Source organism: Elephantulus edwardii, unplaced genomic scaffold (assembly GCF_000299155.1).
Source record: "Elephantulus edwardii isolate Elephantulus edwardi_28Jun2011 unplaced genomic scaffold, EleEdw1.0 scaffold00082, whole genome shotgun sequence".
Lineage (NCBI taxonomy): Eukaryota > Metazoa > Chordata > Mammalia > Macroscelidea > Macroscelididae > Elephantulus > Elephantulus edwardii.
Window position 1 is genome coordinate 2,943,480 of NW_006399832.1, and position 15,653 is coordinate 2,959,132.

At 36.7% G+C, this 15,653-nt stretch overlaps 1 protein-coding gene across 1 annotated transcript in view; it reads right to left on the minus strand.

Moving 5' to 3' along the window:
- AP3B1 (adaptor-related protein complex 3, beta 1 subunit) overlaps nucleotides 1–15,653 on the minus strand; it is a 358,199-nt gene that overhangs the window by 257,045 nt on the left and 85,501 nt on the right. Inside the window, exons 6-8 of the mRNA XM_006889841.1 lie at nucleotides 8,040–8,135; nucleotides 7,273–7,433; nucleotides 417–483 (exon numbers count right to left, since the gene is read on the minus strand). Of these exons, the coding sequence (XP_006889903.1) occupies nucleotides 417–483; nucleotides 7,273–7,433; nucleotides 8,040–8,135 (324 nt within the window). The remainder of the gene's footprint in view (nucleotides 1–416; nucleotides 484–7,272; nucleotides 7,434–8,039; nucleotides 8,136–15,653) is intronic.

Sequence of the window (15,653 nt, forward strand, 5' to 3'; positions counted from 1 at the left end):
AGGGTCGCTATGAGTCGGAAACGACTCGACGGCACATAACAACAACATATAATATTTCCTAAGACTCAGTTTTAAAAGTTAATTTTTTCCCAAGTGAAGTTCAGTTTTTAAAAAAATCTAATAAAAACTTTAGTAATGAAAGAAGTAAATAATTCAGACACAGATTAAATGAAGCATATTTTTTCCAACTTGTCATTCTTCAGACTTTGATGATAAAAGATGGTAACTGAGTAAGCTTGATATGCAATTCTTTGTCTACCACTAAAAGTTACAAAAACTTTTAGAGATTTTAAAAATTAGTATGAGCTCCATTCATGTGTTCCATTTTGAAAACAAATTATGTAAATTATTAAAAGAAAAAAGGATACTTTCCAATAATGAATAATTTTATTATGACATAAAAACACATTACTTACCGTGCTTTTATCTTTAAGAAGTTTTTCAATTACTTCAATTAACATTTCCTTCTGCTCTGGATCAAGGCTAAAATGTAAAAATTTTTTTAAAAAGCATTTATGTTAATTTCTCTTTTAATCTAATTTGAACTTTAAATAACATTTCAATAGTGTTGAAAAATTTTTAAGGGATCAAAGAAAAAATATTTAATAGAAAACTGATAGCAATATGAGACTATTTTTCTCACAAAAGTATCCTATATATTCCCTTTATAGTGCTCATATTAACTAAACCTAAATATTGAAGCCACTAAGAAAGTTCTGGATAAAAAGATAACTAAGAAAACAACTACAGTAAACAACAAATGATGGCAAGGTTTTGAAGAAACTGCAACTCTTATTCACTGTTGGTAGGAGTGCAAAATGGTGCACCCACAATGAAAGGTAGTATGGTACTTTCTCAAAAAGTGGTAAATAGAAATACCATTTGACCCAGCAATTCTATTACTAGGAATATAACCTAGAAAACCATAACAGCTACCCAAGCAGATATATGCACTCCCATGTTTATTGTGGCTTGTTCCCAATAGCAAAGAGTTGGAAACAACCCAAGTGTCCATCAACAAACAAATGGACAGAGAAGCTGTGGTATATTCATACAATGCAATACTATGCTGCTTTGAAAAACAAAGAGCTTAAAAAAGAAAATGAGCTCATGAAATATTATACAAAATGGGTGACCCTGGAGGACATTATGCTGAGTGTAATATCTCAGACACAAAAGGACAAATACTGCATGATGCCACTGTTGTAAAATGGGACTGACACTGGGACTAGGGGAGACGGAGAATGACTGGCTAAATTATGTATACTGCATTGAAACAGATGAGGAAAAGAACAGTTTAAAAGGGATGTATGGATAAGTATTATTGTCATGACAGAAGTCCAGAACAAAGGCTGCAGAGTGGAATGGACTTGGGGGGAGGGGCTGTAGAACAATGCAAGAATTTTTCTTTTACTTTTCAAAGAGAAGAGCTAACTGGGAGGGAGAGGTGGGCAGGGAGAAAACTGCAACAATGAATGAATGGAAATCCAAAGTCTCTGTACATTTCCATTAAAATTAATAATAATAATTTTTTTAAAAACCCAAAAGTGTTATAGTATTAAAAAAAGAAAATAGCTGCAATTATACACATTTTTTTAACAAACTGGGGAAAAAATAACTTAAGTTTTTTTACTATGAATGACAAATCACCAAAAGCATGCACAAAGAATTTTGAAATAAGAATACATTTTTAATAATCTAGTTCACTAAGGAGCTCTAGTGACCTAGTAGGTAAATATCTAGTTTACCTAGTAAACTATTCAATGCAATAGAATATTTAAACTTGTCAAACTCAACAACTCCATTAGGTTTTCAAGGCTGAAAGTAGTAGGTAAATATCTAGGAGCTTTGATTGGCCAAGTGGGTGTGTAGGTGGTTTGAATCCATCAACCGGTCCTCAGGGAAAAATCAGGCTATTTCTGCCTGTGAGATTTATAGCCTTTGAAAACCAGCTGGATAGTCAGTAAGTTTGTTCCTATTCGGTGGCACCTAACAACAGTTCACTGATGGAAACATATGCTATCTAAAAATAAGAAAAACAGAAGACTCATACATGTACCAAAATGAAAGCTGCATCTATCTTCTTAGCACTGTTCTAAACATTGTTCCTTACAGAAAATTAGATTCTTGTTAATTTACTGAGAAGTCAGACAATGGATAAACAAAGAAAAAGAGTCTAGTATAGATGGAACCAAAGCAAGCATATTCTAATACAGAACTATATAAGGAATTTAAAGGGCAGATTTCTTATTAAAAGTGATTCCTAAAATTAATCATAAATGATCTGAAATTAGATCTGTGGAAAGGAGGAAATATTCCAGTTAAGAGATTAAAGCAGAAACAGCAGGTGGTAATGAGATTATATAAAAATTGCTTTATTAATAAGGACTAATAATCAGTATAAACAGCAATCAACAACAACAATCAGTATAAATGCATAGTAATGATTAAGCAATATCATGCTAACCCAAAAGTTGTGGGAGAAGGATGTTATAGTTTGTTTCTGTAAAAATTTACAATCTAGAAAGCCAAATAAGGCAATTCTAGTAAGGAGAACAATGGTAACCTAGTAGCAAGAAGCTGTACTGCAAACACAAAGGCACGTGGCTCAAGACCACTAGCTGTTTCACAGGAGGATGGACAATCTCCTCCCATGCTTTAATTGCCTCTGAAATCCTGCTGGAGGGTCAGCTATGGGTCTGTTCCAACTCTATGGTACACCATACCATCCACTACCACCGCTGAGACAATGCTCTCAACAAGGGAATTCTGTTGGCCTAGTGGTAACGAGTTGTGCTGTCAAACCAAAGGCATGTGGTTTGAACACACTGAGTTGCTCAATGAGAGAAGGATGGGCAATCTCTCTGCATTTAACTGCATCTGAAAATCTGCTGGAGGGTCATTTCTGAGTCAGTTCTGATTCAAGAGTACTCAACAATAACAAAAGTAACTCTGCCCTAAGGGAGTACTAGCCTAGCATTTAGCTGCTTCACTGCCAATGCAGTCACAGTTCAAATCAATCAGTATTCTGCTACAGAAAAGATGAGAATCAACTCATGCAATATACTGCCTCTGATAACCTACTGGAGGGTCAGCAAAGGGTCAGTTCCAAATCAATGGCACTCTTACAACTCTGTCCTATATTGCTATTTTGAGTCAAAAACAATTCAACAGCAATGGGCTTGTTTTTTACCTTCACATAAGCAGTAAAGACAAGATGGAGTGTTAGGTTCAAGGCAGGAAGAGGTAAAGCTTAGGATATAAACTAGAACACAATGATGAAATGATTTTTTTTTAATTTAGTTTGTTTATTTTTCATTTCAATGAACATCTACAGAGATTTTGGAATTCCATTCATTCATTGTTGCACCCGTCTCCCCGCACAAACCCCTCCCCCCTCCCCCCCATTTGCTCCTCTCCTTGAAAAGCAAAAGAAAAACACCCTCATGATGAAATGATTTTTAAATCAAAATGGGCCTGGGTCTTAGATCACAAGTTTATTTCTACAAAAATGATAATGAGAAGCCAAATACAGCTTTGGACAATTTTATTACTGAAAATGGCAACTCTCCACACAAAGTTATGTTTATGAGAGCAATTAACTATAAAGTATACAATTTTCTTGAACCTAGCAATTCTTTTAACCAAATCTCTGTATCATGAATCATAGTACCATATCTCTATACTTTAATTTGATATTGGTATACAAACAATATTTGTATGCACTGTGTTTATTCATATACACTGTGTTTCATACCATCTTTCATTCACATTGTTTCATATAATCTTTTATATATATTGTGTTTTATAACATTAATCACCATTGAGTTATGGCTATTATTATCCTCTTTTCAAGTTTCAACTGGATCTTGCCTATTCTTTCATACCCTCCCTCCTATATGCCCAATAAACTCTGCTATCCCCGTGATTTCCTCCTCTCACATTTTCTTCCCCGTTCCTTCTTTCCCTTCATCTTTTGGGGATTTATGCATATTTTACCAGTTATCCTTCTATTTTTTTAATTTATTATTAATGTCAATGACCATTTACAGAGACGTTGGGTTTCCATTCATTCATTGTGGTACTTTTTTCCCCTCCCAACCCTCCCCCCTAGTACACTACCCTCTTGGAAAAGTAAAAGAAAAATTCTTTCATTGTTTTACACTCCTACCCCACGTCCAATACACCATGTAGTCTTCGCTCTGGACTCCTGTCATGACAAAAATACCTAATCACATATCCCTTTTAAATAGTTTTATGCTTCCTCACCCGTTTCAATGCAGTACACATTATTGAACCCATCTTTCTCAGTCTCCCCCCCACCCCCAATGTCAGTCTGGTTTTACAACAGTGGCACCACGCAGTATTTATCCTTTTGTTACTGAGATACTTCACTCAGCATAATGTCCTCCAGGGTCACCCATTTTGAATAATATGGCATGAGTTCCTTGTTATAATGGTGTTAAATTATATTTATCCTTTTAATACTGAATAAGTTCATTCAGCATCATGCTCACCAAGTTATACAGCATTTTACAAAATTGTTATTCCTTAGTGCTATATAGTCTTATATGAATGTACCACAACTTCTCAATCTATTCCTTTGCTGATGGACATTGGACTGTTTCTATTTTCTTGCTACTGGGAATAACATTGATATGAACATGTTGTGGTCATTGTCAGGTATCACTGAGTACAACTCATAGCTAGTGACCCTATGAAGAGCAGACCTGAACCCTGCCCTATCCCGTGCCATCCTCATTATCTCTTACAAGTGTCCACTGCTGAAGTCGCTGTGTCAATCTATTTCATTGAGTATCTTCCTCTCCATCACTAACCGTCCATCTTTCCAAGCACAGTGTCTTTTTGCGAGGAATAACCTATCGTACTACACTGCAATCCCAAAGAAATGCAGCTCAAGTCCATCAGCTAGCAACTAGAGAAGGATGGGTACTGTCCTCCCATGCCATTTACTGTCTCTGAAAACCCACTTGAGCATCAGCGGGTCGGTTCCAACTTAAGGACACACAACAACTGAGCTGAGCTGGTATCTCAATGTTTTTTTTATTTCCATCTCTCTGATTTTGAGCATTTCTTCATGTGTCTGCAAGCCATCTGAATATCTTCCTTCCTGAAGTCATCCCATGGCTTTTGCTCATTTTGCTACTGGATTATCAATCTTTTTATTGTGAAGGCCCCATAGTAGTCTATAAACTTTCACTATGAGATCCTATCTGAGATGTCATAGTCAAATGCTTTTTCCCAGTATGTAGGAGTTTTTTCACCCTATTGGAAAACATTTTGATGCATATAGGGACTTACTTTTTAAAAGATCCCATTCGCTAGTAATTTAGCTTTGCCTGACAGCACGAGAAAAGAATTTTTACTTTTTTCTAAAGATTGTATGATTTTCTTAGTAGTAGTAGTGTAATTATTTTAACATTCAAACCTTTTCTTTCAAATCCCAGTTCAAATTCTTCTCCTCAAATCTTAGTTTGATTTCATTACATATTTAGTTTCCTGTAATGCTTATTATATACAAAAACCAATCTGTGAGCATCTATCATTTCAAAGGCACTGTTACCATCTTTGTATATGCATATATATCATGTGAGACAGAGCTTCAAAATTTTCGCCTCTATGAAGCAACTTGATTTCACCCTCTCCAGGAAAAATATGTTCTCTTTACAATCTATGAAACGTTCAACACTCTTTTTGCCACACCACAAAGTCAAAGGTCTCAATCCTCTGTCTGTCATCCTTAGTTACTGTCCAGTTGTCTCATACATAGCAAGTAACTGGAATTCTCATTCTTCTCAACATTTGCCACAGCTTAGTTTGTTGTGATCCACACAGACAGATTGTGTGGTTATTTTAGCAAATATTACACTACTATGGTGCAGTACTGTATCGAAAATCAACAAATTTTTTTCTTCTCATTGTGATTTTAAGTCAAGTTTACAGAAAAGTTTTCATTTATTCAATATTGAACATTTAAAATGACAAATTTTTAGAGGATTATATAAAAATTAGCCCTGAGGGGAAAATGAGAAATGGAACAAAAGAAATAAATGGAAGATGGAAGCAAATGGAAGAAGGTAAATTAAAGAACAACACATTTGAGAATCAATCTTGCAAAAAATGCAGGGGGGGAAATCCCAACTCTCTAGGAACATATATGTATGTGTGTGTGAGTCATCCGCAATTATACTAAACAGTTAAGATACTACTCTGTTGATACCTGCAAGGCTAACAATTTGACTCCCCCAAAAAAGCACCTTGAGAGAATTATGTGGTAACATACATTAGAAAACTCAGCTACTGAAAACACTGCGGTACAGAATATTGTATCACACACAGGTGGTTGGCATGAGTCAGAACCTACTGGGTAGAAACTGATACTGGTATGTGCCCATCACAGGAAGACTGAAGGATTGCAAATTGAAATTCTGATTACTCTGCAGTACTAAAATTAATAAATTATCTAAGTTCCCAACAAGATCACAATTAAATCTTTGTAACAGAAACATTAAAAGTGTTCAAAGACTGTGGATAGGGGAAAATAGAGTCACTTAGTTTAATTAATATTAGGATGTTGTTGTTATGTGCCATCGAGTCGCTTGCGACTCATAGCGACCCTATGTACAACAGCCCTAAACTCTGTTCTGTCCTGTGCCAATTGCACTATCTCTGACACTCCCATCCCGATTATCCCAGTCACTGAATCAATCCACCTAAGGGAGGGTCTTCCCCTCCTGCACTGTCCCTCCACCCACCCAAGCATGATGTCCTTCTCCAAAGACTGGTCTCTCCTTACAACATGTCCAAAGTGTGTTAGATGGAGCCTCAGAATCCTTGCCTTCAAGGAGCCACCCGGTTTAACCCTTTCCAGGATGAATCTGTTTTCCTAGCAGCCCTTACTCTCAATACTCTTCTCTAGCACCACAGCTCAAAGGCATCAATTCTCCTTCTATCTTCCTTAGTCATTGTCCAACTCTCTGATGCATAACAAGTGATTGCAAAGACCATGGCCTGTATCAGATGTACCTTAGTCTCCAGAAGGACACCACTGCTCTTCAGTACTTTGGAGAGGTCCCTAACAGCAGACTTTCCCATGGCAATATGACTTTTAATTTCCTGGCTACTGGTGCCAAGAGTGTTGACTGTGGAATATTAGAATAGGCTAGTAAAAGTTTTTAATAAAAGAGGTTGTCATGGGTTACTATTCTATGTAACATGCAAGATCTTGGGAATTATTAAAAATGTACCTACCTGTATAATTTTTGTATTGCATGGGCTGCATTCTTCCTAACATATGGTGACAAGTCAGCAGAAGCTTCCTTAATAGCAAGCATCATGATAGGTACAATAATTGGCACTCTAATACTGGATAGAACTCTCAAAGCACTCGCACGTATCAGTTGGTTTGGATCCTAAAAACAGAAATATAGTCTTAAAAATGTCACGTTTTTATCACATGGTTAACAAGGTCTTATTATATAAAGAGAATAACTACTAGTGAGTTACTTAACTTAAAAGGAGCTGATATATGGAAATGAGCGAGGACAAGATGTATTTCCTTATTATTTAGAAAAGAGAAGTAAGCATAGAAGAATTATTTAATTAACACTAAAAAAGGAGAGCTTGCATATCCTATGGCCCCTGCCATTAGAGGCTCCAGGCCCTGGAAGCTAAAATCCATTGAGATTTACAAAGAACCCTGGGCATAAAAAGTTGAAATAAGACAAACATGTCCCACTAAAGACAATGGAGAGAAAAAAACCTTCCCCAAGAGCCAGGACCCTCCCAAACCATAATCAAATTTAGTTTTTATTTGTTAAAGCCACTTACGTTATTCTGTTATTGCAATCCTAGAAAACTATGATAACTATTTTCTAAGCATATTGAATAAAACTGCAAGAAGCCTTTTAATTCTTTCAAGACACTAATTACAAAGCCACTCAAGAGTTTACTGTTCTACTTTTAATGACCCACATACAATTGTTCAGAAACAGCTATCTGTGCATTTACTCTGTTACCTTCAGGGCTCGCTGAAAAGTACTTATGGACAAGAGCGCCAGGTCCTGTTGTTCTTCAGCATATCGCACCAGGTAGACATACACCAACTTCTTGATCTGTTTAAGATAAATCATTCAATTATAACCAAAGTGAAAATTTAAAATTCTCTATTTTTTATATTAAAATCCACTCTAAATTTTCCTTAAACAAACTGAATATGATCAAATATTAGACTGTGAAATGAAGATACTAGTTAATGAATTCAAAAGAGAAAAACTGTAGAAATAAGCTTTTTTTTTTTAAGAGGTCAAGATGGTGGATTTTTATTGCACAAACTTTAGAAATCTTGTCAAAAGGGGCAGTTCGTGGTAAAAGACATTCTACAAAGAGTTGTTGTTATTGTTAGGTGCTGTCAAGTATGACTCATAGTGGCCCTATGAAAACAGATCTGAATCCTTTCCAATCCTGTGACATCCTCACAATATCAGACACTTTCAAGCCCATTTCTGCAGTCACTGTATCAATCCATGTGGTTGACCGTCTTCCTCTCCTTCCTAAGCATGATGTCGCTCTCCAAGAATAACCTCTCCTAGCAACATGCACAAAGTATGTGAGATGAACCTTGTTCATCTTTGCCTATTCCGCCTTCCTTTCCTATGGCTCTTGTTCTGTTTTTCCAGCATTTTACGCAGGTCCTTCATATTAGCTCATCCCATTAGGTCTTGGTCTGAAAGACTGCCTCCAGAAATAAGCATTTTGATAAACAAATTTACAATATCCTATCTACATGACATTCCTCTTGGGGGGGGGAGATGAATCTCTAAGGAAAACATATATAAAATATTAAAATGACTGAAATGCAAAAAATCTTTTCAAAGCAAAGAATACAAATAATTGAAGGGTAATGTTCACTAAATATGTCACAAATGACTTCATATTCTTCATCTGGTAAAAGGCTATTCTACCTCTGATTCTATGGTAACATTTGCATTACAATATACATGGCATTTTAAGCTCTGTAAAAATAAAGTGCAAAAATAATGCCAATTTAATGTAAAAAAAGTTTTGAATAGTTGAAAATATCATATGAAAACAGTTTTTAAAGGTTTACTATAATCACTAAGTTTATAATTGTTGTTGTTGTTGTTGGGTACCATAGAGTCAGAACCAACCCATAGCTGACCCTCCAGATGGTTTTCAGAGGCAGTTAATCGCATAGGAGGAGATTGTCCATCCTTCTCCTGAAAAGCTGCTGGTGGCCTCGAACTGCGTACCTTCGGGATTGCAGCGCAGCATTCTTGCCACTGGGCCACCAGAGCTCCCTGTTTGTAAAATTATAGTTAACAAAGAAACCTGACAATTAAAATTATTACTTAAATTCATAAACTGCTTTCTTCTGGACCTACTGCTGATATAGTCTACAAAGGCTTGTAGAAAAATAAATGCTTCATCAATACTGCATATTTTACAAACTGAAGATTTCAGGCAACTCTGTCCAACAAATCTATCAGCACATTTTCCCAACCGTATGTATTCTATGATTTGATAATTTTTTCAAATTCTGGTAATTCTTCTAATGTTACAAATTTTTACAATGCTATTTATGCATTTAAATACAGGCCACAATACAGAAAAAATATAACTTGCACATGCATGGGAAACAAAAAAGTTTGTGTAACTCACCTTATTGCTCTAATTGTTATTATGATTTAGTTTGTAACTGAATCCACAAGAACTTTGAGGTACATCTTTTCACTCCCTTGTCAAAAATCCTCAGAAACTACTTCCCAAATAATTTTCTTAGAATATAAACAAAGACCTGACTGTATTTCTGCAAAACGTGTATCTAGACTAGGGAGCAGAACAGAGCAATGGAATATTGCATGGTTGAAAACCAAGAAAGGAGTATGTCAGGGGTGTATCCTTTCCCCATAGCTGTTCAATCTATATGCTGAGCAGATCATTCAAGAGGCTGGACTTAAAAAAAAATTATTTTATACTGGTTAACTTACAAAGTTCATAAAGTTCATATACATGGTTTTTCACACCAGATCTTTCCCCTTTCCTTTACCCACCCTTCCCACCAACCATCAAATTGTGTGACCCTATGATTTAAGTACCTCTCCTCCCCCTCTTGGATCCTCGTACTCACTCTAAAATAATGGTCTTATACAGTATTTGTCTTTATGAAACTTAGTTCACTTAGCATAATGCTCTCCAGTCCCTCCCATGTTAGACAGTAATTTATAAAATCACTGCTCCTGTGTGTTGCATAGCACTGCATTGTGTGAATGTACCATAATTTCTCAATCTATTCCATTGTGGTTGGGCATCTGGGCTGTCTCCATGTTCTTGCTTTGGTGAATAGTGGTGTTATGAACATCAGTGTACAAGTCTCCATTTGTTCTTCAGCTCTGATTTTCTCAGGGTGTATTCCAAGAAGTGGAATAGCAAGGTAATATGCAATTTCTATGTTCAGCTTTCTGAGGAAGCACCAAACTGCCTTCCAGAGTGACTGTACCATTTTACAAACCCATCAACTATGCATAAGAATTCCTATCTCATCATATCCTCTCCAACATTTATTACTTGCTGCCTTGCTAAACTCTGCCACTGCTACTGGAGTAAGATGGTATCTCATTGTGGTTTTTATTTGTGTATCTCTTATTACCAGTGATTTGGAGTATCTCTTCATGTGTCTGTTGGCCATAAAATGTCCTCCTCTGTGAAGAGTCTTTCCCTGTCTTTTGCCAATTTTGTAACTGGATTATCAGTCTTCTTCTTGTAGAGGCCCTGTAGGATTCTGTAAACTTTTGTTATGAGACTCCTATCTGAGATGGTATTGCCAAATGTTTGCTCACAGTCGGTAGGTTTTCTTTTCACCCTGCTGGAAAAAGGTTTTGATGTGCACAGAGATTTAAATTTAGAAGGTCCCACTCATCAATTTTATCCTCTTCAGATTGTGCATTCTGGCTGTATTTGGCAGTATCTTTATACCACAGACTAGGCCTTCTAAGCTTCGTTCCAGTTTGTCCCTTATGAACTTTGGTTTGGGGCTTTATTTCCAGGAGGCTGGGCTTTTTTATTAAAAAGATTGTGGCTCAGGAATGGAGGAAGACTGACCTACAACATGTTTTATGCAGATGACACAATCTTGCTTGGCAAAACTGAACAGGACTTGAAATATTTGCTGCAGAAGGTCAAAGACTGCAGACCTCATTATGAATTCCATCTCAGCATCAAGAAAACAATGAGCTTCACCACAATGCCAATAAGCCATATTATAATAGGTGGAGAAAAGATTATAGTTGTTAGTGATTTCATCTTGTTTGGATCCACAATCAACGTTCTGGCACCACTACTCAGGAAATCAAAAGATGAGTTGCACTGGAAAAATTTGCTATCTCTACAGAGCACTAAAGAGCAATGCTGTTAACTTAGAGACTAAAGTGTGACTGATTCAGCCCATATTCTTCTCCATTACTTGCTATGCATTTAAGAGCTTAACAGGGACAAAGAATGACAGGGGGGAAAAACTGATGCCTTTGAGACGTGGTGCGGGAGAAGAGCACTGAATATACCTTGGACTGCCAAGAGAACAGGTCTGTCCTGAGGAGGGTGAAACCAGTTTGCTCCTTGGAGGCAAAGACTGTGAAGCTGTGTCTCACATACTTTGAAGATGGTGCCAGGAAGAACTAGTCCTTGGAGCAGGACATCATGTTTGGAAGAAGAGAGGTCAGCACATGAGATGTTCAGTACTCTTCTCCAACACCACAGCTCAAAGGTATCAATTCTTCTTCTGTCATTCTCAGGTCACAGTCTTTTCAATTACTTGCTATGTATCTGAGAGCTGGACAATAAATAAGAAGAATAGATGATTTTGAACTACAGTGTTGAAGAAGAGTACAGAATATCCCATGAGCAGACAAAGAACAACAGCATGGAGGAAGTGCAGCCAGAGTGCTCTGTGGAAGCCAATATGGCAAAGCTTTGTCTCTGGTACTCTGGACATATTTCTAAGAAAGGTTATTCCTTGGAAAGGGGCATATATCATGCTTAGAAAGGTGGAGGGTCAGCAAAACAAGACCCTCAATCAAATGGGTTGACACAGTGACTGTAGTAATGGGCTCAAGTATGTTACAGATGATGAGGATGACACAGGACAGGGATAGGATCTGTTGTTCATAACATCGCTGTAAGCTGTACTTAACAGCATCTAACAACAATAGGTTATACATGCTCTAATCTGAGAAATATCAATAGTATATATATTACTAATAATAAAACTAATCATTCACTTGTCTGTAAAGTTCTTTATGGGTTATTTCATTCTGTAGATCCTCAGCTCTATTTTCTAATGCAAGAAGTCCTTACCTTATGAGGTTCAATTCAGTTCATTTTAATTTGGTTCTGCCATAAAATTAACATTCTTATTCATTATTGTAACTTTTATTAGCAGTCTCTTTAAAAGCCTGATCTTTGAACATCAAAAAGTGACCATCTGAGTATGATCACCTCAGCAAATTATGTGCTACAACACTGTATGTAGCACTTATTGCTACCTAGCAATATGTTTAAAAGAGGAAAGAATCCTAAGTTCAATTTGCCGTAACTAAAAACATCGTAAATAAGAGACTATCTCTTTTTCCCATGTACAATCTGTGGAGTATATCTTTCAGTATGAGTCTTCCTAGTCATTGTCTGACTTTGCTATGTAGATGGAGGGAGTACACAAATGGGGCGTGTTAGCCTGTGTACTAGGGAACTGGCTATCTAGCATTATACAAGGAGATCAGCCAGTTTAAATAATCTACAAGGGGCTTGTCCAGTCTCACCACTGAATTGAGAAAGCCAGCAGCAATAGGCAGAGATACATTCTGGCATCAATAAACAAAAAGCAACATTCGTAGGGCACCCTTTGGCTCCAGTTATTGCAGCAAAACCTACAGCCAACCTGGAGACCTGATGTTAGATGGGACCCTGGGGAGAGGGGAGGGAAAGAGCCAATATTGGTAGGATTGAGAACTCTGTTGGACACTGGAGGTGGGAAGCCAATAGTGGCAGGACAGAGAACCTGTGATCACTGGCCTGAAGCTGCAAGACTCAAGGATGAGGTGTTTGTGCATACATTTTGGGAGCAGTGTTGACTATATTCTGTTATTAATCTGGATTATAACCTTTTGACTTCCCTAATATAGTTCTGTGTGGTCTGTGAGATACTGTATCAGATTTTGGACCCAGTAAAGCAGCTAAGACTGGTGTAGACTGTTAGTGGGATTATAAAATGGTACCACTCTGTAGCTACCATAGGCAGTTTTGCATGTCCTCAAAAAGCTGAACATAAAGATTCCATATAACCCAGCTATGCCACTGCAAGGAATATACCAAAGGAAAACAGAGCTGAGATACAAATGGAGATTTTTGCACCAATGTTCATATCAGCGTTATTCACAATATGACAAACATGGATACAGCTCTAATGTCCATTATCAACAAACTACTGGATTGAGAAACTGTAGTACATTCACAAAATGGAATACTATGCAGCACTGAGGAGTAACAATTTTGAAAAATATAACATGGGAGAGACTAGAGAACATTATGCTCAGTGCTTATGCTCAAGCACATATGAACAAATACTGTATAAGTCCATTACTGTAAAAACAGAAGAATAACCAGTGAGATTTGTATGGACATATAAGGAGGGGAGGAGAGATAGAAGGGGTAGGGATGAGAGGAAGTTATGGTGTCGAAGAATTTGGTAGGTAGAGGGAGGGAGCAAGGAAAAAAATGTACATGAATGAAGCCTAATTTTAAAAAATCATGTTATAATTTATTAGACCATAGTAGACATCCTAAACATAAATATTTCCATATATTGGTGTCATGGATTGAATTGTGAACCCCCTCAAAAAATTCATTAAATTAATGATATAATGTAGTACTTATGTAATGATCCCTCATGATTCAAAAAAATCAAGTAGTTATAGGAAGATTAAGAATGGAATGCAAACTCCCCAGTCCCATCACAGTCCTAAATCATACGTAAGGAGAGTTTTCAGAGGGTGTAGTTCGTAATACCTTTTATCCACTAAAAAATAATCACAAGGAACAGAGTGCACCTTGGTCCCTAGAAGACAAAACTCCTAAACATGTGGAAAGGACAAAATATATTGAGGGCTCCAGGGAACACAGGCCTACAGATACTGACAGAAATAAAGACTTTCCTCCCCATTGATGGAGAGAGAATGCCTTCCCCAGGGCTGTTATCCTGGACCTTGATTTCCTCCCTCCTAAATTTTAACAGAACAAATTTGTTTATTTAGCCATCTGCTTGTGATATCTCTGCTACACTTATATTAGATAACTAAGACAATGGAAAATAACATTAGACTACAACTTGTTAAATAACAACCTCCTTCTGGTCTGCTTGTTAAAACTTATTTTCAAGCTCTTGCATACTCTAACCCTTTAAAACTGGAAATGCTGATTTCAAATTCACCTAACCATGGACTGTCAAAAAAACCCCAAATCTCTCATGGAGGAAGTGTAACCAGGGTATTCCTTAGACAAGGATGAAAAACTTCAGCTCACGCATTTTGAGTATATTATCAGGAGGGGCCAGTTCTTGAAAAAAAGACACAGTGCTGGGCTGGGAAAGGTCAGTGAGAAAGAGGATAACCCTCAAGGAGAGAAAATTGATAAAGCAATTCTAATAGTGAACTTTAGCATGGTAGTATGTGATGTCAGCACAATATAGGGTAAGATTTCTATCTCTGTTGTTCAAAGGGTAGTTATGAGTTGTGGTTCACTTCACATCTTACAACAATAATAACAAATTTATTATTACTTTAACTGCTGTAAAACCTTCAAAAGCTACTAGATGTAAGATCATACTGGTTTGTTTCTTATTTTGATTGGAGAAGAATTAAATTGCTGCATTTCGCAGTGACCCATTTACATGGCATTCTCAGCTTAGACTGCATAAGAAGAAATATATGTGGTGAAATGTTGGAAAAAAAATAATAACAAATTTAGAAATATCACTAGCTATATGTTTGTCTGTCTTATATATTTGCCTATGTTATTATCGTATTACCTACTTAACATCTTTTATGCTCCACAAACTACTAAGATTCTTGTTATGCTTGGGTTCTTTACCCTACCTGCTTCATCTTGTTAGCCCCTGTATCTGTTTATGAATTACATTAACACTGAAATAAACAAGAAGAGGGGAAGGTGTTTGTAAATTTTAACTATGTTTTGAAATAAAGCATCTATAAAGAAAAAAAAAAGAAAAGACGTGTTGATATGAGTAGAAAGAGGTATGGGAGTATGGGGGACATGTCTCACCTCATGGGAATGGATTTTATGCTAGTTGTGCTGTTGAAGGGGACAGTTACGCTTTGTGAAGTTGGTAAAGATTTGATATGGTCCCCACATGGCCTCTGCTGTTTTACACAGTCATAATTAATATTTTTGTATGTTCTTCAGGTCAAATTAGTGTTTCTCAAACATCAGAACATGTAGAATACAAAAATAAGTCCCTTTTCAGCAGGAAGTAGCTAAGAGAATACGCCATCCCCTCCTCCTTATGAATCAGGGTGAAGTCTCTCTCAGGGAGGAGTGATAGG